The sequence below is a fragment of the Erinaceus europaeus genome, chromosome 11, assembly GCF_950295315.1.
Source record: "Erinaceus europaeus chromosome 11, mEriEur2.1, whole genome shotgun sequence".
Classification (NCBI taxonomy): Eukaryota; Metazoa; Chordata; class Mammalia; order Eulipotyphla; family Erinaceidae; genus Erinaceus; species Erinaceus europaeus.
The window spans coordinates 96,648,107-96,673,017 of record NC_080172.1 but is presented as its reverse complement, the minus strand read 5'-3'; the positions used below and the strand labels follow the sequence as shown (position 1 = coordinate 96,673,017).

At 39.6% G+C, this 24,911-nt stretch overlaps 1 protein-coding gene across 2 annotated transcripts in view; it reads right to left on the bottom strand.

The window, feature by feature from the left end:
• Positions 1 to 24,911, bottom strand: part of ST6GALNAC3 (ST6 N-acetylgalactosaminide alpha-2,6-sialyltransferase 3) — a 719,129-nt gene that overhangs the window by 3,226 nt on the left and 690,992 nt on the right. For both annotated transcript variants that reach the window (XM_007528120.3, XM_060202190.1), the window contains one exon: positions 146 to 253. In XM_007528120.3, coding sequence (XP_007528182.2) covers positions 146 to 253 — 108 coding nt within the window. The remainder of the gene's footprint in view (positions 1 to 145; positions 254 to 24,911) is intronic.

Genomic DNA, 24,911 nt, shown 5'->3' with positions numbered 1-24,911 from the left:
CAATAAAATGTCATGTCAGCAAAGAACCCCAGGAAATAATTGTTGCTTTATCTATTTCTAAGATTTATGGTATTAAAATGAATTGTTATATTTTGACAAGATATCAGAATTGGAGATGTATACGAATAATTTCCTGTGATCTTACTTGCAGTAGGTGTCATTTATCATCCCATAGACGTGAATGCTGTAACAGGCATCCATGGCCAGAATGAAGGTAAACCACCCAGTGCTGAGATAAGAACCAGACTGGACTCTGTGGGAGAGGGAAAAAACAAAAACCAGCAGACAATAAGTTATTACACAAAGCATAACAACACATCATACAGAGAAAACAGCCAAGTATAGTGAGAAACTATAATTTTATCAGAAACAAGCATTAAGAAATGACAATCTGTCAAAGATAGACACTTATTTTGAATTATCTATGAATAATTTATATGTAAGCTCTGACTCTTCCTACCTTAAGCCTAGAAGCAATGTTGTTTGAGAGGGGAACCATATGGCAAATATCTTAAGTCAAATAATCCTACTCCCTTCAGGTAAAAACTAATTTACTTGATTTTCCTTAAGACACAAATTAGTGTTGTATATCAGAGGACAGGTTTTCTAAAAGTTGCTTGAAGCCCTGATGGGAACTGAATGATAATAGTTTTATCTTGCTTCCTTGGACACAACATTTTCTCTGAGGGTTATTGGGCTTCTGAGTGAAGACTGGCTGCTGTGTAGGTCAATAAGTTGTCTTATGAAAGCACCTGAAAAGTTTTCATTCATTGCTTTCTAGATGTCATGGCACAAGACCTCTGTAAGAATCATATTACCAAGCATTTCAATACATTTTTGCTGAGCACCTAGTTATTGTCTCTCCCTGTTGTAGATATTAAAACATAGTAATCATTAAGAAAACCAAAAATTTTTTCTTCATGGAGGTTAGATAATTGAACTGGGAAATGTGGCTGAAGAAATGGCTTTAACTGGTAGAACATTGGATGTGTATGCCTGAGCTTCCGGTTTGACGCCCAGCACTGCATGCTACCAGTGTGGTGCTTGGGCTTAGAACAAGAAGAACTAGAAAATAACAATGCTATAAAGGTTGGCCTGTAAGGTCTCTTACTAACATGAACAAAGACCTAAAATAAAAGGGAGGGGGGTTAGAGAAGGCAGGATTCAAAAAAAAAATCATTGGATCAGATGAAACTGGTTTTTTTTTTTTTTTGCCTCCAGAGTTATTGTTGAACTTGGTGCCAGAACTACAAATCCACCACTATAAATCTACGATTCCTAGTGCCCATGTTTTCCTTTTATCTCCCCCTACTTTATTCCATAGGACAGAGGGAAATTGAGAGGGGAGAGGGAAACAGAATTGGAGAGAGAAAGATAGGCACCTGCAGACCTGCTTCACTGCTTGTAATGCTCCCCTGCTGCAGGTGGGGAGCAAGGACCTGAACCTGGCTTCTTGTGCAGGTCCTTAGTCATAGTACTAGATGGACTTCATTGGGTGTGCCAGCTCCCTGCTCCTCAAAGTGTACTTCTAGTGCTCCTTTTTTCATCAAAACTGACATGGAATTCCTTTGGTTAATAAGCAAAAGGGATATGGCCATGGAGTAGTTGCCTCTGAGAGATCACTACCATGATCAACTAGATAAAGCTATGAAAAACCACCTGGAATTCCATCACATTACAACAGAAACTTCTGAGGAAACTCACTGAGCCATAGGTGGGGTTAGGTGCATGTAGATGGAGTGAGGGAGAAACTCTCAAGACAAAAAGAACAACTTGAGCTGGCAGCCAGTGCTATGGTGGTATCTATACAAAACACAGGGTCAGCCCCAAGAGAGCAAAAAATTTATCAGAAGGAAATCTGGTTAAAAACTATAGCTCACTTAACATAATTCTTTCTAGCTCTGACCAAGATGGGTCAGAGAATTTGAGTTCATTGTTCTTAGTAGCTGCATAGTATTCCATTGTGTATATATATCACAGCTTTCTCAGCCACTCATCTGTTGTTGGGCACCTGGGTTGCTTCCAGGTTTTAGCTATTATGAATTGTGCTGCTATGAACATAGGAGTACACACATCCTTTTGGTTGGGTGTTATGGAGTCCTTGGGGTATATCCCCAGGAGAGGAATTACTGGGTCATATGAAAGGTCCGTGTCTAGCCTTGTGAGAGTTCTCCAGACTGCTCTCCATAGAGGCTATACCAATTTACATTCCCACCAGCAGTGCAAAAGGGTTCCTCTGTCACCACAGCCTCTCCAACATTTGTTGCTGCTGTCCTTAAGTCAGCTAAGTCAGAAAGATAAAGATGAGTATGGGATGATCCCACTCATCAACAGAAGTTGAGTAAAAAGATCAGAAAGGGAAACTAAAAGCAGGATCTGACTAAATTGAAAGTAGGGCACCAAAGTAAAAGCCCTGTGGTGAGGGGGAGTGGACATGCGGATTCCTGGGCTGGCAGGGGGTGGGGGGTGGGGGGTTGGATGGGACACAATCTTTTGGTGATGGGAATGGTGTTTATGTACACACCTACTAAATTGTAGTCATATAAATCACTATTTAATTAATATGAGAGGGGGAAAAATTGTATGTCTAACAAAGGGACTTTTCAAAGTTAACTCAATTACCAAATAATGTGATGATAACAATAACTATCCATCGTCTTTTTGAACCCTAAGACAGCAGGAACTTCACATTTCCACTGTAGAGCCTATATTCCCCCAGTCCTGGGACCCTAGGGTAGGGCCCACTTTCCCATATGCTTCTCCCAATTCTTATCAAATAATACTGCATCCGCTGATCGCAACCTAATCAACACAACGAGTGCCACCCCAGCATGCTTCACTTCAGACTGTGTCCAGAGACTTCAGGTGTGGAAAGACAACCCTTCAGCTTCATCACTCGGGTGAGACCTTTTCTTTCATAGTATCCTCTAACTCCATCCCAGGTGGTTCACTTCCTAACAAAGTCCTAAAACCTAGATATAGACTAGGTTCCAGGAGATAGAACATATGCTCACACATATCCATAAACTAGGGCAAATATATACCTGAAAGCAGTAGTACACTAGAGTTTGCAACACTTCATCTCCACTATTCCAAGCTTTGGGTCCATGATTCTTCAACAATTTGGCTTTGTATGTTAATTCTCTTTTCAGCCACCAGGTTCCAGATGCCATCAGGATGCCGGCCAGGCTTCCCTGGACTGAAGACCCCACCAATGCATCCTGGAACTCTGCTTCCCCAGAGACTCACCCTATTAGGGAAAGAGAGAGGCAGACTGGGAGTATGGACCAACCAGTCAACGCCCATGTTCAGCGGGGAAGCAATTACAGAAGCCAGACCTCCCACTTTCTGCAACCCACAATGACCCTGGGTCCATGCTCCCAGAGGGATAGAGAATGGGAAAGCTATTGGGGAGGGGATGGGATATGGAGACTGGGTGGCGGGAATTGTGTGGAGTTGTACCCCCCCCATCCTATGATTTTGTTAATGTCTCCTTTCTTAAATAAAAAAATATAAATAAACTGCATTTGAACTATCAAAGAAAAAAAGACTATAGCTATGCAGCAACAGGCTTCAGAGGTCAGAGTATAGACAGAAACAAGGCAGCACGACCCTATTTTGTTGCGAGAGGCACTATATTTATACAGGGACATACTTTAAAATCTCCCGCTACTCCATGACATATAAACATCAAAGCTACCTGGTAGCTGAACAGTAGAAACTACATTTAACCAAAACAGAAAAAAATAAATAAATAAAATTGATCAAACATGCAAAGACCTGGGGAAAAAATGTCAAAAATATAATTTAGAAAAAAATCATTATGAAGGTGATTCAGGAATCTAAATATACAAATGCCATATCAAGATATCAGAGATCATTTCACCAAAGAGTTCCAAAACACACAAAGAAAAAAACAAACTGAGCTACAGGATGTGACGGACACTTTGTATGGAATTAAGGCTTATATAAGAGGCCTAATAAATAGAATATATCAGCTTAAGGAAAGAATGTCAATGTTAGAAATTAAAACTCCCAAGATTTGGGCGGTAGTGCAGTGAGTTAAGCACAGATGGCAAAAAGGACAAGGACCCAGTTCGAGCCCCCGGTTCCCCACCTGCAAAGGAGTCGCTTCACAAGCTGTGAAGCATGTCTGCAGGTGTCTATCTTTCTCTCCCCTTTTGTCTTCCCCTCCTCTCTCCATTTCTCTCTGTTCTATCCAACAACGACAGCAACGACAACAACAACAATAATAACTACAATAATAAAACAACAAGGGCAACAAAAGGGAATAAATAAATTAATTAAAAAAATAAAATAGAAAATAAAACTACTACTCTCTGTGAGTTCATAGCTGGCGAATAAAAGGTTTATGAAAAATGTAAGAATTCTTTGTGAAATCACAAACTCTTAAAAAACAAAGAAGCAAATGACAGTTATTAGGATACCTGAGCACAAAGAGTAGGATAGAGAAAAACACAACATATTGAAAGTGATCATAGCAGAAAAATTTCCACACCTAGGCAACACTGGAAATACAGATAGCCTGGAATCTGAATGGGCATCCAATTTCCTGAATCCAAAACAGCCCAACACAAGACACATCTACATAGCAGTAAAAATTATCCAAAAGCAAGGACAAGGAAAAGGATTGCAGGCTGCTAGGCAAGGGAAGAACCTTGCATACAGAGGTAGAAGCATCAAAATTGTCATCAAAAACCCTGGAGACAAGAAGAGAGTGAAATGACATATTCAAAGATAAGAATTGTCAACCACGAATACTCTATCTGGCTAAATTATCCTTCAACTATGAGGAAGGAGTAAAAATCTCAAGCATACAAAACTGAAGGAGTTCACCACTACCAATCCTTCCTTGAAGGATTTACTGAAAGAAGTTGCACATGAGAAGAAGCAAAGTAATACCAAATCTAAATGAGGTGATCAGTGGCACAATAGAGTGAGGAACAAAAGTGACAAAAGGAAACAAAGATATAGAGGACTGCAGTGATAGAATAATTATCATTCAAATAGCCTGTTATGCCTGAGGCACCAAAGGTTCCAGGTTAAATCCCTAGCACTACCATAAGCCAGAGCTAAGCAGTGTCCTGGTGGAAAAAAAAAAAGGCATACGAAAGGACTACCTTTGAAAAGATTATCACATGTATCTTCATATTCAGAGCTTCGCTATGTTCAGTAGCCAAAGACTGGAAACAGCCTAAATGACCACCAACAGATGAATAGCTGAGGAAATTATGGGATATATACTCCATGGAACACTTCTCTGCAATAATTAAATAGATGAAATTGTGTCTCTTGGGCAAAATGCATGGTACAGGAGGTGGTTATGCTTAGTAAAGTAATCCCCTACTCCCAGAGGCATTTTTTTTCTTTTTCTACTTCCTATTTTATGCAACGGGACAGAGAGAAATTGAGAGGGGTAGGGAAAGGGGAAGGCAGACACCTGCAGACCTGCTTCATGAAGCAGTCCCGCTGCATATAAGGAGCGGGGACTCAAACCCAGGTCCTCACTCAGGTATGTGTACATAGTACTGTGCGTGCTTAATGAGGTGCACCACTGCCTGCCCCCCCCCGCCCCAGGCTTGTAGTTTCTAGTTTGGATAGGCTGACAGCTTCTCTCTAGGAAGTCTATATTGCAATTCTTTTGTCTTTCTTTCATTCTTTTCTTGAAAAACAAGAAAACACAAAGCAGAACTTGGACTAGGTTTGGTGTATTGTACCAAAGTAAAAGAATCTGGATTGGGGGGTGGGGTGGGGTGCAGAAACATGATGGCAGAGGACAACCTAGAAGGGATTGTACTGTTATGTGGAAAACTGAGAAATGTTACACATGTACAAACTACTGTATTTTAATTTTGACTGTAAACCATTAATCCTCTCAATAAAGAAAATAAACTGGTCCTTGTGTCTGGAACATTTCTTTACCAAAGGAAAAGTTACTACAATCTGTGATAGATTTATCACCTTGTGTGTGGGGGTCTCTTTCCATGTTTCCAGTTTAATGATCACTTTTAAAAGCTATACATCAGGTTTCCTGTTGTTTGACATGCGGTCAACCACACTACAAAGAGTGTATGATGTGCTTTTTCAGTGGCACAAGAATGTTGTATGCAGGCCAACACTATCCTGTTTCTGTTCTCTGATCAGCTAGTAACCACTACTGGAGGTGAACTTCCTATGTTTGTTCTTATTGAAGAAAAGCATAAATTCATTCAGTGTCTGATGGTGTTGGGCTTTCCTTTGTGATTCACATACCAAGAGACAGAGACAGAAGCATAGACTTCTACTGCTTGTGATAGAGGCTAAGAACTGCACAAGGAGAAACTGGCCCAGGAAAAGAACAGGTTGAAGTCAAAACCCACAGATACAGAGAAGGGTGCTTACCATGTGTAAGGGGAGAAAGGAGGTTTAGTAACTGAAAAGGAAGAATAACTAGTGTAGTTAGATGTGGTGCTGATTAAAAGTGCTTGTCAAGCAGTCTGCAAAGTGGCACAGTGGCTAAAGCACTATGTTTACATGAGGTCCAGAGTTCAGCAGTGTGCCAGAGTGATTCTCGGGTTCTGTTATACTTAACTGTGAATAAATAGATAAATAAAAAAGTAAATCTATAAAAGATAGGAAGGCAGGTTGGTGGTTTGTGGGTTGAGTGCACACATGCCAGGAACTAGGAACCAGATTTGAGCCTGCACTCCTCACCCACAGGGGGTATACTTGACAAGCAGTAGAACGGGTCTACAGGTGTCTGTCTTTCTCCCTGTCTATCTCCCACTACCCTCTCAATTTCTTACTGCCTTACCAAATAAAATAGAAAGGGAAAAAAATGGCTATTGGGGCCAGGTGGTGGTGCACCTGGTTAAGCATACACATTATAGTGCGCAAGGATCTGGGTTCAAGCCCCTGCTCCCCACCTACAGGGGGAAAACTTCATGAGTCGTGAAGCAGGTCTACAGATGTCTCTCTCTTCCGCACTATTTCCCCCTCCTCTCACAATTTCTCTGTCATCTATTCAAAATAAATAAATAAAGACTAAAATAAATAAGTAAATAAAAATGGCCATTAGTAGCGATGGATTCATAGTGTCAACATGGAGCCCCAGTGATAGATTACCTTGGTGGCAATAAAAATAATAACAAATTAAAAAGATCAAAGTGTTTGCCAAGTTTCACACAGTTCAAGGGAATATTGAATGAAAAGTTGGATTTCCATACTTATTTCCAGCCAAAATGACCCAATTCATCTAAAACAGATGAAGAGGAATTTGGCTCACCCCAAGTTTGGGCACTATGCAGTACCATTTCTAAAGAAAAAAAAAAAAAGACTGTGTTTCCTACTTTCCATCTAGACTTCTTGCTACTGGAACACTCCCAGCTCATCTTTTCCAAACTGACACTTTGCTGCTGATAACCACTCACTGAGTACTGTCCTCCAGCCAGTAGCTGCTCCCCACTGATGTCCAATTTTATTGATGTAACTCTACAGTACCAAGTCATCAGTGCACTATATTTAGGAATGTGAATTCTTTCATTCTTAAAAAAAATGAAAAAGAGCACTGCTTAGTATCAAATTACTTATAACATACAAGCATTTCAGAACAACACAAACTCACAGTGGGGGTTTATAATGGTATTTTTTAACCTTTATTTTCATTGACTTCGGAAGCAAAAAGAGACAGAGCTTATATTTATCTATCCCTTGTGCTTGCTTGTCACTGCATCTGAAATGCCACAATGTAATTCGTCTTCTTTTGTATCTCCTGGTGTGTCATCTAAATGGAAAATATCCCAGAAAAAAAAAAGATCACGTTGAGTAACATTCTCTTTCCTCTGTGATAGAAAATGTAGCAGCAGCATGATTAGGAATAGATGGCAAATGGGTGGGAAGACGTCCCACACAGAAGTAAAACACACTAATGAGTAGCTCTCCTTATTTTTGTAACTTAACCTGTAGTCAATCCTGCCTTCTGTGTTCTGAGAAGCAGCAGCAAAAATGGGAAATGCTTAAAACCCCATCTGCTTAAAAAGTTACTTGAAAATTTAGAGAGAGAGAAAAGGAAAGAATCTCGGAAATAATGTCCCTGAAAATAATCTAGAAATGTTCCTTATGTCTTGAGGATTTTGTTGTTGTTTGTTTGTTTTTTTATGGTCATCATTCCTATTGAGTTAATACTGTTTTCTCTTCTTAATTGCTCAGAGTATTTCTACCTTTCTTTCCTATCCCTCTCCATTACTGGGGGGGGGGGTGGCGGTGGTGGGGGAGAGTTTGTTCATCATGAGAAGCATCAGGTCATGATTAGTCACATGATTATTCATTTTTAATAAGCATTTATTGGGATCCTGTTAAGTACCACTAACGATGCTAGAAGTGATGATAAGTACTTTTTAAAGAGATCATGAGTTAGTGGGGGAAACACAAAGACCTACTAAAAAGACAGTGCAACAGAGTACATACAAGCGCATTTCAGAGTCATTACTGAATGTGGTACGATTCTGAGAGTGAGCATAGCTGGTTTCCTATTCTAGCTATTAACCCCCAAATGAGAGATTTTGGGACACCTTATTTAGCTTCTTTCGGTTATATTAGTTTTCTTGTCTCTAAAATGAGATATTTATATTAAGTCATACCTAAAATTTCTTCTAATTTCATTTTATTTTTTAAAGAATTTTTAAAAGAGTTGTTTGTCTATGAAATAAAGGGAGAGTGAGAACCAGAGTACCATGTTGGCATATGAGATGCCAGAGACTGAACATGAGAATTCAGGTCTGAGAGTCCAAAGCTTATTTTATTTATTATTTTTAATTTATAAAAAGGAAACATCGACAAAACCATAGGATAAGAGGGGTACAACTCCACACAGTTCCCACCATCAAAACTCTGTATCCCATTCCCTCCCCTGATAGCTTCCCTATTCTTTAACTTTATGGGAGTATGGACCCAAGGTCATTGATCCCCTCCCCTGATAGTTTTCCTATTCTTTATCCCTCTGGGAGCATGGACCCAAGGTCATTGTGGGATGCAGAAGGTGAAAGGTCTGGCTTCTGTAATTGCTTCCCCACTGAACATGGGCGCTGACAGGTTGATCCATACTTCCAGCCTGCCTCTCCTTTCCCTAGTTGGGTAGGGCTCTGGGGAAGCAGAGCTCCAGGGTATATTGGTGGGGTTGTCTGTCCAGGGAAGTCTGTTTGGCATCATGCTAGCATCTGGAACCTGGTGGCTGAAAAGAGAGTTAACATATAAAGCCAAAGAAATAGTTGAATCATGAACCTAAAGGCTGGAATAGTGCAGATGAAGAGTTGGGGGGGTACTATATTTTATATATAGCTAGTAGGCACATTTTAGTTATATTCCAAAGGTCCCATGAGTATACTAGGTTTTTTTCTTTCTTTCTATTTTCTTTTTTTTTCTTTTTTCCCTGAGCCTAAAATCTGATATGCAGGTGTATCCAAGTTATTGTCTGAGGAGATAATGTCATGCCTGGAAAAGGTCCAGAAAGCTGCATCAGGGAAGAGAGTAGCTTCCTAATATGGAAAAGCGGTATAAATATTATTAACTGTAAACCCCATTGATTTGATTTGGTCTGGGCCCATACTCAGCTTAGGAGCCTATGTGACCTCTGAATCCCTGTAGATCTGAGCTCATATTCTGTGGTCATCAGAACGAACATTCCTAGCTGCCCCAATATCAACCCATCTTCCTCAGGTGTAGCAAAGAATATGTTGTCCATCCTCCCTTTAGATGGATGGAAAATTCTCTATCATTGTTGATCCAAGAGAAGGGCAAGGTCCTGTGGGGGGGTACAAAGGGTTTTATTTTGTTGTTCCTGGAAGTAGGTGAAGAGGGTATCTAAGTCTAATTAGATACTATTTCATTAGGAACTTTATACTGACTCACCGCAGACTACTGTGTACTTTTGCTTTCAGATATATATTTTGCCTTAATTTATGGATACATGTGAACATATGCTCTGTCTTATGGGACCTGGTCTATATCTAGGTTTTGGGACTTTGTTAGGAAGTGAACCACCTGGAATGGAATTAGAGAATACTATGAAAGGAAAGGTCTCACCCAAGTAATGAGGGTGAAGGGTTGACATTCCATGCCTGACATCTGTGGACACAGTCTGAAGTGAAGCATGCTGAGGTGGTAACTGTTGCATTGATTAGGTTGGGAGCAGCAGATGCAATATCATTTGGTATGAATTAAGAGAAGCACGCAGGAAAGTAAGCCCCACCCTTGAGGTTCCAGGACTGGGGGGAATATAGGCTCTATAGAGGAAGTGGGAGGTTCCTGCTGTAGGGTTAAGAAGACAATAGCTATTTATTGCTATAATCACATTATTTGGCAATAGGGTTAACTATGAAAAATCCCTTTGTTAGGATTTGTTGTATCATACACACCATCACCATAATGTATGACCTTTGACATTATTTGTATATAGTTGTGCTACTGGTTGCTTCTGTTCTCTCTGGTCTAGGCTTTTAAGAGGGTCAACATATCAAAGACTCAGCCTGTGTATTAAAAAAACTCAGTCTGTGCTTTAAAAATTTTGAGACATACAATAAATTTTCCCCTCTCATATTAATTAAATAATGATTTATATGACTACAAATTAATAGTAGTGTACATAAACACCATTCCCACCACCAAAAGACTGTGTCCCACCCACCCCCCACCCGTGAAGCTGAAAGTCCACCTTCACCCTCAACCCAGGGTTTTTACTTTGTTGCCCTACTCCAAATTCAGTCAACTCCAGCTTTGAATGTCCCTTTCTGTTCTTCTTTCTCAACTTCTGTTGATGAGTGGGATCATCCCGTACTCATCTTTATCTTTCTGACTTAGTTCACTTAACATAATTTTTTCTAGATCCATCCACGATGTGTCAGAGAAGGTGGGTTCATTGTTCTTAATAGCTGCATAGTATTCCATTGTGTAAATATACCACAGCTTTCTCAGCCACTCATCTGTTGTTGAGCACCTGGGTTGCTTCCAGGTTTTAGCTATTACAAATTGTGCTGCTATGAACATAGATGTACAAATATCTTTTTGGTTGGTTGTTATGGAGCCCTTGGAGTATATCCCTAGGAGAGGAATTACTGGGTTATATGGAAGGTCCATGTCTAGCCTTGTGAGAGTTCTCCAGACTGCTCTCCACAGAGACCAATTTACATTCCCACCAGCAGTGCAGAAGTGTTCCTCTGTCTCCACAGCCTCTCCAGCATTTGTTGCTGCTATCCTTTTTGAGGTATGCCATTCTCACAGGAGTGAGATGCTATCTCAGTGTTGTCTTTATTTTCATTTTTCTGGCAATCAGTGACCTAGAGTATGTTTTCATGTGTTTGTTAGCCTTTTGAATCTATGCTGTAGTGAATGTTCTTTTCATATCCTCTGCCCATTTTGCATGGGTTCGTTTGATTTTTTGTTGTTAAGTTTGCTGAGCTCTTTGTATATTTTGGTGATTAGTCTCTTGTCTGATGTATGGCATGTGAAGATCTCCCATTCTGTGAGGGGTCTCTTTGTTTGTGTGATAGTTTCTTTGGCTGTGCAGAAGCTTTACAATTTGATGTAGTCCCACTGATTTGTTTCTGCTTTAGTCTTCCTTGCAGCTGGGTTTGTTTCATCAAAGATGTCCTTGAAGTTTAGGAGGAAAAGTGTTCCACCAATGTTTTCCTCTAAGTATTTGATAGTTTCTGGTCTGTCATCCAGGTCCTTGATCTATTTGGAATTGACTTTTGTTTCTGGTCAGATAAAGTGGTTCAGTTTCATTCTTCTGCGTTTTTCAACCCAGTTTTCCCAGCACCATTTATTGACCAGAGCTTCCTTTCTCCATTTAATACTTTGGGCCACCTTACCAAAGATTAGATGTCCATAGGTGTGGGGGTGAGTCCAAAGATTTAACTGCTTTACCATCTCCTGGGTCATAAGAAGTCTTAGGTGACAGAAGAAAACCAGGATACTATTCTGACATTTCACACAGTGCCAGGAATTGGCCTCAGGGCCTCACACATGAAGGGCAATAATTCTACACCTGACACACACACCCAGCCTTATTTTTTTTTATTAGATACACATATTTGCTTCTAGGATTATCATCGTGGCTAGGTGGCTAAACTACAAACCCATCGCTCATGGTGGCCGTTTGTCCTTTTTTTTTTTTTCTTATTTAATAGGACATAAAGGGGAAGGTAAATAGAAGAGAGAGAAATATAGATACCTATAGACCTGCTTCACCACTCATGAAGTGTCCCTGGTACAAGTGGGGAGTGGGGGTCCAAAGACAGGTCCTTGCACTTAATCAGATGTGCCACTGCCCAGTTCCCCCTAACCTCTTTTCCAATTTAAAAATAAAGTGATTATATGGACATTAAAATTAAGAGTTGATCTAATTTTTATTTTTAATATTTTATTTATTTATTGGATAGAGACAGAAAAAAGGAGAAGCAAGAGAGGAAGAAAGGGAGACATCTGCAGTGCTGTTTCACTACTTTTGAAGTTTTTCCCCTGCAGATGGGGTCTGGGGCTTAAATCTTGGACCACATGCATTTTATAGTATGCACTCAACTGCAAGAACCAGGTTCAATTCCAATAGTTGATATCTTCTAAGTTTTAGCCTATTAATAGTACCAAGCTCCATATATGTTGGAAGTGAAATAGAAAAAAAAATTTAAAAAGCATTAGTGGGGGGCCAGGCAGTAGCACAGAGGGTTAAGTGCACATGGCACAAAGTGCAAGGACCAGCATAAGGATCCTGGTTCGGGCCCCTGGCTCCCCACCTGCAGTGGGGTTGCTTCACAAGAGGTGAAGCAAGTCTGAAGGTGTCTATCTTTCTCTCCCCCTCTCTATGCTTTCCTCCCTCCTCTCTCAATTTCTCTCTGTTCTATCCAGCAACAATGACAGCAATAATAACAACAACAATGATAAACAACAAGGGCAACTAAAGGAAAAAAATAGGCTCCGGGTGCAATGGATTCATAGAGCAGGCACTGAGTCCCAGTGATAACCCAGGAGGCAAACAAACAAACAAAAATAATAGTTATTCAGCTCACATTTAATGCACACTCATCTGATGTAATGTCCCCAAATGTCTGTGGATCTCTCCTGGACCATTCTGGTCCAACAAAGTTATTCATTTCTCAAAGTTCAATAGCATTTTTTTTTAAGAACAGAATCCTCATAGGATAAAGAAGAGTTCATCTGTTGTAGAGGATCCTTAACATATCTATCTTCTTATCACAAAAGGAAAAGACAATTAAGAATTTAAGCATTTGACACACGTGATCCAAGATCTTTCCAATACACCATTTAGTAAGAAAATTTTACTACATGTATATACTTTATCTTCAAGCTGAACCTGATTAAATTTGTTTCTGGGTAGACAGACCATAATTTTCTCAAAAGCTTTTCAAGTGAGCTGTGTTACATTTGGTTCAGACTAGGGAGGTTCTTACTGCCCAAGTGTCCTGTCCTACAAACAGCATTTAATTAGACAGTTACATTTCCTTTCCCTGATGCCTCAGATATATTTAGAATCTGTAACCATGTGAGGTTTCCTACTCACAGTACATGCTGGGGCTAGCAAAGTACTCAAATCAGGATATCTCATGATGCTTGCAGTGTAGCTAGGATAACTTCTAGACTGCTATATTGATCCAAGAATTCTTCCAAATAGGTCCTCAAATGATCTGGGTCCCGAAGCGAACTGATTGGCCTGAGTGACACCAAGAATTCTGATGTGTGTGTGTGTGTGTGTGTGTGTGTGTGTGTGTGTGTGTGTGTGTGTGTATGTGTGTATGTGTGTGTGTGTGTGTGTAGTTTGTGTATATGTGTGTATATAGCTAGTCTCCAGTATTCCTGAGTCACTTATTCAATTCAGATATAGATAGGCAGAGACACAACACTGAGATTCTAGTGCCCTAGTACCTCTCAAGTGGTTTTGGGGCTTGAACCTGGACCAAGTGCATGGCAAGGCACATGCCTTACCTGGTAAACTATGTCTCTGTTCCCTGAGGATTCTTGTAGTTGTGTCATTTTCAAATTCTGTTACATGCTCATATTAGAAAGAAGGAAGCATACAATATACTCCAGTAGGACTTCTGAGGTTGAGCTGAAACAAAGCAATTATTTGAGCTGATGCATGTGAATTGTTTATGTCTGTGTTTTACTCAGCTTGGAAAACCTAATGATAGCAACTGGATGTTTGAAAACAAATAAAGCAACAGCAGAAGTTCAATAGGGGCACCTCTAGGGACAAATAATGCCTTCTAACCTGTCACTCATGCACACAGTACTGTGTCCCAACTGTCCCTCAGCCACAGCACTTTTTGTATCTCCACATTTGGAGATCAATAAAAACAACTATTGTCATCTACAAGTAAACAATCAAGACTCTTACAGGAATGATAAGAGATTTTTAAAAATAATTTTTTTTCTCTTTTTTGATATTTATTTATTCCCTTTTGTTGCCCTTGTTGTTTAATTGTTGTAGTCATTGTTGGGTAGGACAGAGAGAAATGGAGAGAGGGAGGGAAGATGGGGGGGGAGATAGACACCTGCAGACCTGCTTCACCACCTGTGAAATGACTCCTCTGCAGGTGGAGAGCCTGGGGCTCGAACTGGGATCCTTGTGCCCGTCCTCACACTTTGCACCATGTGCGCTTAACCCGCTGTGCTACTTACTCCCCGACTCCCTGAAAAGAGATTTTTAAGGCACTAATTTAGTATAGTAAGAGCACTAATTTAGTATAGTAATAAACTCAGATTAATGCTACAGAATAATTAGGGGTGTGTGTGTGTGTGTGTGTGTGTGTGTGTGTGTAGGGTGCATAAAGGCATCTTTATCAATCAGTTGTTTCCACTGACCAAGTTTTACATCCCACTGCTCCTTGGTAACCAAGATACTTACCACCTTGAAACTACTTAAATTCACTTGCTCATCACTTGGAAAAATGTGCTGTCAACATTTTGATGTAGCACATTCTTGAAGGCATATTATTTAAACTATGATCTTTCATCTAGTTTATTGCCAATAAAATAAAAGCTACCTTGCCCTCTCGATGTGTTAACCTGTTCTCTGTTGCCCAGAGGCCAGCACATTTCCACAGGGATTACTTGCCTGTCAGACTGTCCTCATTTTAGCCAGTCTCAATATTTTTGGCTGTCAGCCCCTTTCGTCAACCCGCACCACTGCTCCTAAGCTTGCTCTCTCTGCTGTTGTTGTTTAAGGAAACATATGGTGGAGCATTTTTATCGTCTTGAATAGAAAACTGAAATTTTCTAGTAAGTGACAGTTTCCATTTGTGTAATTTTAGAGGAGGAGCTGAGGTAATTGAAATGGTTAGTTATCAAAAGAGAACTGCATTACATTGAACTTGCTATCACTTCACACCATACCCTGATAAGTATGAAGCTCCACTAGCTCAGTGACTTTGTTTATGAACTCAGGAAGCCTATACTTTGATGGGCAAATAGTAAGTGCACTTTTGCTGTATTAGGATTTCTCAGTCTTGGCATTATTGGTATGTTCCATGCAATAACTCTGTTGCGGTGAGTTGGCATGTGTAGTAAGTTCCCATTCACATTTTCCCAAATTCCCCTGTTCCAAGTCCACTTGTTCCCTGACAGCAGTATATTTCTTCACTTTGCATACCCTACTCTTGACTTAGGGTGGCCTTATCTGTCCCAAGAAGGTCTCTACACTAAACATTCAGTTTTATTCATCTGTAATTTCTATTTTGCCAACTCACCATTGCACAGCTTTCTTCATCCAGTTAAGAATTCTACTTCCAAAGGGAGTCTACTGCACAGTGGGTGTGGGCTAAGCGCACGTGGCAAGAAGCACAAGGACCTGCATAAGGATCCTGGTTTGAGGAGTCACTTCACAGGCCTACCATGGTAGGTATGCAATAGAAGAAATGGAAGAAAATGCCAGGGAAAACATCTAAGTGTCTAGTGGCCTTAATCTCTGTGGCTGGCTGCCTCCTCTTCATGGACTTGTTCCTCTGGGGGCCTTTGACTCAAACTTTGAAGCCAACATTCAATTGTTTCTCCGTTATTTCTTCTATAAACCAATGAAAACTAGGCCTGGGGCACTCACAGCTAACATTTCCAAAGCATAATAATCATTTATCAAGCCCCAAAGGGGATCAAGTTCCTTCCAATAATGAAGGTTTATTGGAAAGCACAGTATTGGCAGTAGCTTTTGAAATCTGCTATACTCCAGAGTAAAAAGGGAATTTAAAAAAAGAATTGATCAATATTTCATGTCTTGCTTTAACACTATTGGACCTCAGTTCTCTCATCAATATACTACACTGGCAGGATAAATAAAAATAGCTAAGTAGCTTTTCACATACTTTCCAAGGCAGAAGGAATAACTGACAGAATACAGATTATTCAATTAAAAACATTCTTGCCACCATTTTTTTTTTCAAAAGCACATGGATAATGAAAGAATATATTTAACCTGAGACACTGGGCAAGAAAAACAGCTGATGATTATCAGTACCACCTTGGGATTCAATCTAATATTGTGAACCAGTTTAATGGAAGCAAATTCAAAGTGTGGAAACAATTTCATCTGTGCCCAAGTCATATGTTTTTGTATATCTCTCGATAGTCAGGAGATATGGAAATACTCGGGAGTTTGCCCATAATATTAACACTGCATATTTGCACTATCTATCAATGGGACATGCCCAGATAATCTTTTGGCAGCAACGGCTTTCTGTAGATCATCACTAGAATTCTTAATCTTAGATAGAATCATTTGCAAATGAACATACACTTTTTGAATAGATGAAAACACCAGACTATGGATGGTGATGCTTAAAAGAATGCAGCAAATGAAAGGAATCAGGACTAGAAAATAGTGAAAAATGAACCATCAGTAAATGAAAAAAGCAGTAAATCTTAGAGGAGGACAGTACCACCATCCTGATCTGTTAATGCAAAATGCTTGTTCTAATCAGTAGGCACTTGGACTGTGAATATAACAAATAGTTTTCCTGCCACAGAATCAACGGGACTCTCCAACTGGTGATGAATGCAATGAAATTGTACCAAAAAAAAAAGTGGCTGTATTCTTTTCAAAATGTGCATTTGAAAGTAAAATGGTATAACTTCCGAAGGTATGATTTATGGCCATCGTAGAAACAGAAGATACCACTCACAAAAATTACTTTGTTCATTCATCTCAGAAATTAAAAGGTTATTTCCCTCTTGCCCTTGGGCTTTAAAGCTCTTTCAATTGGAAATGTTGATTTCTGGGTCTTTATTCACTTTCTAAAATGAAAATGGACCTTTCAGAATAACAGCGTGGGATGACAGGGATCTCTTTGGCCTGCTTCATTATGGCAGGACTGATTTCTTAATCACTTGGTATTGTCTGATTTGTTTGTCCTTGAGGATCACAAGTTTAAACACAAATTCCCAGCAAGATATTGTTTACATATGTGTTCTCTGGGTGGTAATTTGCTTTATATAAGACCATGAGGGTAAGGCTTTCATACTTGCAAGAAAAGGAAAAGATACCACAGATCCCTCACTTCCCAGTATATAAGGATACACTGGAGAGACTAGGGTCCAGAAAGAGAATTCTTACCAGAAGCTGACCATGAAGGTATCTTGATGGCTGATTTCCTGCCTACAGAACTTTGAGAAAATAAGTTTTCTGAATTTATTTATTTATTTATTTATTTATTTATTTGTTTGTGAAACAGAGACAAGGAGAGTGACAGAAAGAGAACCAGAGCATCACTCTGGCACATGTAGAATGCCAACAATAAAACTAGTGAATGAGTGACCTCATATTTACGAATTGCCACTACCTAGGACCCACCTACTATATATACTATAGGTAGTATATATACAGTATTTATTTTTATTATTGTTTATTTTTCATTTATGAGAAGGAAACATTGACAAAACCATAGGATAAGAGAGGTACAACTCCACACAATTCCCACCACCAGGACTCCATATCCCATTCCCTCCCCCTGATAGCTTTCCTGTGTTTTATTCCTCTGGGAGTATGGACCCAAGGTCATTGTTGGGTGTAGAAGGTGGAAAGTCTGGTTTCTGTAATTGCTTCCGCACTGAACATGGGCGTTGACAGGTCAATCCATACTCCCAGCCTCTCTCTTTCCCTAGTGGGGCAGGGCTCTGGGGAAGTGGGTCTCCAGGACACACTGGTGGGGTTGTCTGTCCAGAAAAGTCTGCTTGGCATCATGTTAGCATCTGGAACCTGGCTAAAAATAGAGTTATATATAAAGCTAAACAAGTTGTTGACTAATCATGAACCTAAAGGCTGGAGTAGTGCATATGAAGAGTTGGGGGGGGGGCAGTCTGCATTTTATAGATAGCTAGTAGGCCTATTTTAGTTATTCCAAAGGGCCCATGACTATACTAGATTTTTCTTTTTTCCCTGAGCCTGAAATATGATATGCAGGTGGATCCAAGTTATTGTCTGAGGAGATGATGGCTGGAAAAAGGACCAGAAAGCTGGATCAGGGAAGAGAGTAGCTCCCAAATATGGGAAAGGTGTATAAATACTGACTATAAACCCCATCAACTTGATGTGATCTGGGGCCCATATTCAGCTTAAGAGCCTATGTGATCTCTGCATCCTTGTAGATCTGAGCTCACATTCTGTGGTCATCAGTAGGAACATCCCAAGCTGCTCCAATTTCAGTACCCATCTTCCTCAGATGTAGCATAGAATATGTTATCTAGCCTCCCTTTGGAGGATGGAACATTCTCTACCATTGTTGATCCACATTGAGGGCAAGGTCCTATGGGGTTCCACAAAGGAGTCTATTGTGTTGTTCCTGGTAGAGATGACCAGTTATAATGGAGAGAGGGATCTATTTGAGATCTAGGCCCATCATGTCTGTTTGGGAATCTCAGGACTCCCCAAATAGGGCCTCAGCTTATGGAGTGGCCTGACAGTGACTGAAGACTCATCAATAAAGTATTCCAGTTTCTTGCTTTTATTCAGCTTTTGCAGTCTTTGATTTGATAAGGTTAGTTTTGGAGTGAGTGAGGGAAGTATAATAGGAAGTAGGTGAGGAGGGTATCTAAGTCTAAGCAGACATTATTTCATTGTGAACTTTATGTTTCTCTCAATTCATACATCCACCAATCCCAACCTAATCAATGCAAAGAGCATGTTTCACTTCAGACTATATCCACAGAAGTCAGGTGTGGAATGTCAACCCTTCGGCCTCATTACTCGGGTGAGACTTTTCCTTTATAGGATTCTCTAATTTTATTCCACGTTGTTAACTTCCTAACAAAGTCCCAAAACCTAGATATAGACCAGGTCCCATGAGATAGAGCATATGTTCACATGTATCCATAAATTAGGACAAAATATATACCTGAAAGCAAAGGTACAGTATTTTTTATGGAAATTTAAGCAGAGTAGACAATAGGTGTCTTTCAGGGCCTCTGTTAGCAACCTCCTGTATTTTCCAGAAATTTTCTTCTTGAACTTTCTTACCAGACATTATGATCTACCTATTTCTGCTTAAACACATTAAGCACCTACTCCCCAATAGTCTTATAGACCCTAGTTATAGGCCAGGGACACAATATCCATAAATTAGGGGCAAATATATACCTCAAAGTAAAGTGCTTAATAGCCCTCTGTGATTAGACTTAGTAAGCTCAGCAAGCAAGTAGAAAGACTAATACTTAGGCCTAGACACACTCCTCTCCTACCAATATTTCACTACCCTCAATGACTTAATAAAGTAACTACACAAAAGAAAGTAACAAGAGATATCTCTTATTCTCTTCTGGCAGCAACAGAATTAATTTCACCACCTTGATACACTATATATGATTAGCCAAGAGACATAATGGTAAATATAGATATCAACTAAAGGACAATTATTGTCCCTATGACAACCTCTACTAGAATCATCAAACAAGTAAAATTCAGTAAAACTTAAGGTTAGCTTAGGTCCCACTTAAGTCCAAGTCTATTCCCTTCCTAACTTGAGGCTGAACCCCATAAACCCATTACTGGTTTGGATACAACCAATGAGACTGAACAAATTAACAATGGGGAGAAAGTCTAGGCTCCTCAGATAAAGAAAAGACTACAAAAGCTGGATAAGGGCAAGAGACTGGCTCAATTAATGATGGCATTTTTGGTCAATGCCAGGCCACCCCAATATCTGGGGCTCTAGTAAGGGAATTTTTGTACTCCCACATAGAAATGATGGGCCTAGACCTCCAACTAGATTCCTCCTTTGCCATCACGGGTCACTTTCAATAGGAAAGTTATCATAAACTTCCTGCAGCCTCTCTAGGACCTTGCCCACACTATAAAGTAGCAGTGGCAGGGACTGCTCACCCTACTCTGCCACTCAAGGAAGACTGATCCTGAAATAAATGCAGCCTGGAATGTTCCCAGCTGTGACCACAGGCTGAGCTCAGGGTAACTGGGACTCAGAGGTTACACAGGCTCCTGTGCTAGATAGGAATATAGAGGGGCCTTAGGTAAACAGTCAATTGCATTTATATATTTTCTTCAACTTTAGAAGCTACTTTCTGCCCTAATCCAGCTTTCTGTCCTTATTCTCAACTCTGACACTATCTTCTCAGGCAGTATTTTTAGTCTACCTACATGTTCGCTATCAAGCTTGGGCAAAAATGACTAAAGTCATGGATCATACATAAAATAGACTTCTTAGCTTCTTCCCACACAAAGACCCCTAATTTCATCTTCTCTATTCCTACCTTTGGGTTCCTGTTCACTAAACAATTTGTCCTGCTTTAGAATTTACTGCCTTTCAGCCACTAAGTTGCAGTTGCCACTGTGATTCCAACCTGACTTCCATGGGCAGATGACCTCACCAATGTGTCCCAGAACCTCACCTCTCCCCAACTAGGTAACATAGAAATGGGCTGGGGGTATGGATTGACCTGCCAACATGCATATCCAGTGGACAAACAATTTTAGAAGCTGGACTTTCTACCTACTGCACTTTAAAAGAATTTTGGTCCATACTCCCAAAGAGATAAGGAATAGGGAAGTTTGGGGGGCTAAGCAGTAGCACAGTGGGTTAAGCACACAAGTGCAAGGACTGGCATAAGGATCCTGGTTCCAGCCCCCAGCTCCCTACCTGTAGGGGAGTCGCTTCTAGCCCCCAGCTCCCTATATGCAGGGGAGTCGCTTCACAAGTGGTGAAGCAGGTCTGCAGGTGTCTATCTTTCTCTACTCCTCTCTGTCTTCCCATCTTCTCTAGATTTCTCTCTTTCCTATCCAACAACGACAGCAACAACAACAACAATAATAATAACCACAACAAGGACAAACAACAAGGGCAACACAAAAGGAAAAAAAAAACCTTCAGGAACAGTGGATTCATAGTGCAGGTGCCAAGCCTCAGCAATAACGCTGGAGGCAAAAAGAAAAAAAAAAGAATAGGCAAATTTCCAATAGAACAGATGGGACACAGAACTCTGGTGGTGGGAACTGTATGGAATTATACCCCTATTATCTTACAATCTTGTAAATAATTACTAAATCACTAATAGAAAAACCACATCAAGTACATGCTGACCTTTTATTATCTTTTTATCTGTCTGCTTTCTTTCTTTCTGAAATGCTTCATCTCCTTATCTCCCCCAGTCTTCTAATATTAATACTACCAAAAGATTAATAATATTTAAGATGAAGAAACTTCAATTCTGTTTATTTACATCCATTCAAGAAAGATTTGTTGACTATGCTATTGGTGTAAGGAACTGTGCTATGCATTGGAAATACCCAGTTACCCCTAAATTTAACTCACTTTTAAGTAGGGTAAACTTAGTGATTATTTTCAGGATCTGGCTATGAAGGAGGTAATTCCATAGCAAGTACATAGATATGATAAAGGAAAGAACAATTGACACAGCTGGGGGGAATTGAGGAAGGTAATTCCTTCCCTATAGGAGGTGAAACCTGAGGTGCATATTAAGGTTAAATAAGAATACTAGGCAGAAAAAGCAGTAGGAAAGGCATCTTTCAGGTAGAGAATGACCTGGTAAGGGGTGGTACTGAGCTAGGAGAGTAAGAGAATACAGATGAGTTCTGATCTATCTCCTGCTGTGGAATGGATCTCAAAAAACATCATATTTATTTTCATAATAAACTTTTGGTTAGAGACAGCATGCATAAGCAATACTAATTTATTTTTCTTCCTTAAATTATGTTAGAATATTAGAAATATGGTGTTCTAGATAGCTGTTTTTCTAGATGATGGAAACATGGATTTGGAGAAAAGTATCTAGGGAAAAATTGACAAAATTGTTTTTTTTCCTTTCTCATTAAATTTCTCATTAATGCAGAAGTCAAAACAATATATAACTAAGAGTAAAAGACAATTAAAAATGGATGATGATAATGGATGTGTCCAGCAGTGTTCAACTGTGCCATACACTAAATTTTCAAATCATAAGTGAACTCATCTAATCTCTACTAGTCACCCACTTGGAGGTTTTCAGTTACATTTTATAAGGAAAACATTTTTTACTTAAACATTAAGCTTATGACTTTTAATATAATGGAAATGAAAGCAGATATTGTTGCTGCTTTAAATATGTGAACAATTTGAGAAAACTTCCAGTTTCAGAAAGAGTGCATTGAATAATGTCTACAACAAAACCTCCACCTCAGTTGAGCTTTTCAGAGAATAGATACTATGTACCTTATTAGTCTACTCTAGATAACTGTTGCCTTCTTTGGAGCTCTGATTTTCCAAACTAATCCTTAACTTTTTTTTTTCATTTTAAAAATTTTATTTATAAAAATGAAACACTAACAAAACCATAGTATAAAAGGAGTACAACTCCACACAATTCCCACCATCAAAACTCTATATCCCATCCCCTCCCCTGATAGCTTTCCTATTCATTAACCCTCCAGGAGTATGGACCCAAGGTCATTGTGGGATGCAGAAGGTGGAAGGTCTAGCTTCTGTAATTACTTCCTCGCTGAACATGGGCTTTAACAAGTCAATCCAAACTCCTAGCCTGCCTCTCTCTTTCCCTATTGGGGCGGGGCTCTGGGAAATGGAGCTCCAGGACATATTGGTGGGGTTGTCTGTCCAGGGAAGTCTGGTTGGCATCATGCTAGCATCTGAACTAATCCTTAACTTTAAAGACATGAGGTATTATACATAGCCTGTGTAACCTCCAATTTCAGACAAGAAGCCTCAAATGACCTTGTCTCAATGACCTTGGATTTTCTTTCATCCTTCCTGTGCTAGATTATATTCTTTCCCTAATCTTGGCTTTTTTGTGCACACAGTTACTTCTATGATTCATTGCTGTATTTCTTATATCATAAACTGAGGTGAACTGTGATATATCCCAGGAGAGATTTCAAGAAGCATCTCATGGTTCCCATTTCTTACACTTTTCCCATCATCATGAAGGCAATTTATCCTGGGTAAAAGGTGTTACTTTGACCAGGTTCATGAAAACTCAGGCAGCAGACATGAACACAAATTTAGAGCCAGATACAACTAATCTTAGGAGTTATAGTTCATTCCAGACCAATGATAGGAAATAATTGTTTTTGTACATCATCTTTCAGGGTTATTTGTTCTTCAGCAAAAATCAAACTAAATACTCCTAAGTAATAATAATGGAAGCATTTATGTGTACCAAACATTGTGCTAGACCTGCCATACCACTTACCCTCACAATTCCTACCCTATAGGTATTGTTAATATCCACATTATACAAAGAGAGACTCAAGGTGATATTAACTACTTGCCTCAAATGACAGTTTGACATTCTCAGTGATTTTCCTCAGTATTGCTCAAGATACCTCATGTATGATAGAGCAACGATTTAAGGACCAATTGAGTAAGTCGCTTTTTCCTGGGTCACATTTTTTTCCCCAGAATAAAAGGATCAGCTTTGTAGTTTTAGGGTCTTTCAATACTGATGTTCTAGTAACAGTTCAGGTTGGAGAGATTATAGATGCACAGTTGTATATTTAATATAGAGTCACTATTACCATTTTTATATAATTGTGTCTATTTATGTATTTTGATTAGTGACCCAGTATTGGCCCACAAAAATTGTAAGACAATAGGACTATAACCCCACACCATTTCTGGTGCCTGCACTACAAATCCACTGCTTCTGGTGGCCATCTTTTTTCCACTGTGTTTTTTAAACTTCAGGATTAATAGTTTAGGATTATAGTCACATTTATTTCCTTAAGATTTTTTAAAAATTTATTTCATCATAAGATAGGGAGAAAGAGACAGAAGTCTGAGCAGCACTCTTGTACATGTGATGCCAGGAATGCAACTCAGGGTGTCATGCTTGCAAGTTCCAAGTTCTACTACTGTGACACCTCCCACCCAGGGCCTGCAGCCCTGGGTATTTTCAAACAATAATTTTATGCCACTTATGCAAATGTATGGATCAACTTAAAATAAATGAGCAAGTTTTGAAATAAATGTTACTGTAGCTACTTCTTCCCCCAGGCAACTGTTTCCTTCTAGTCCTTAGGCTTATAAATAACTTTTAAATAATTTCTTTTCTTTGACTTGTGTCAGCTGGAGGTGTCTGTTCTTTTCAAGTATAGGTCTAAAGTTGGACCAATTGACCTCTGAGATATCCTCTAACAGGATGAGACTGTTACATACTTTAGGTATAAGCAGGGTCTTTGTTTCTAACTAATCTTTGACTTTTATTAACAAGCAGTCTTTGATCTGATCACAGTTTTACTCTTAGGCTTAGAAAAGTGGTTTCTAACTTACCCTTCAATTTATCTTGCAATCATGCCCTTCATAAATGATGTGTGCTTCAATACACTGAATGCTAATCACCTTTTTCCCCCTAAGGCAGAGGTGCCTGTTCAGCTGCTAACCTGATAAAGGTAATTA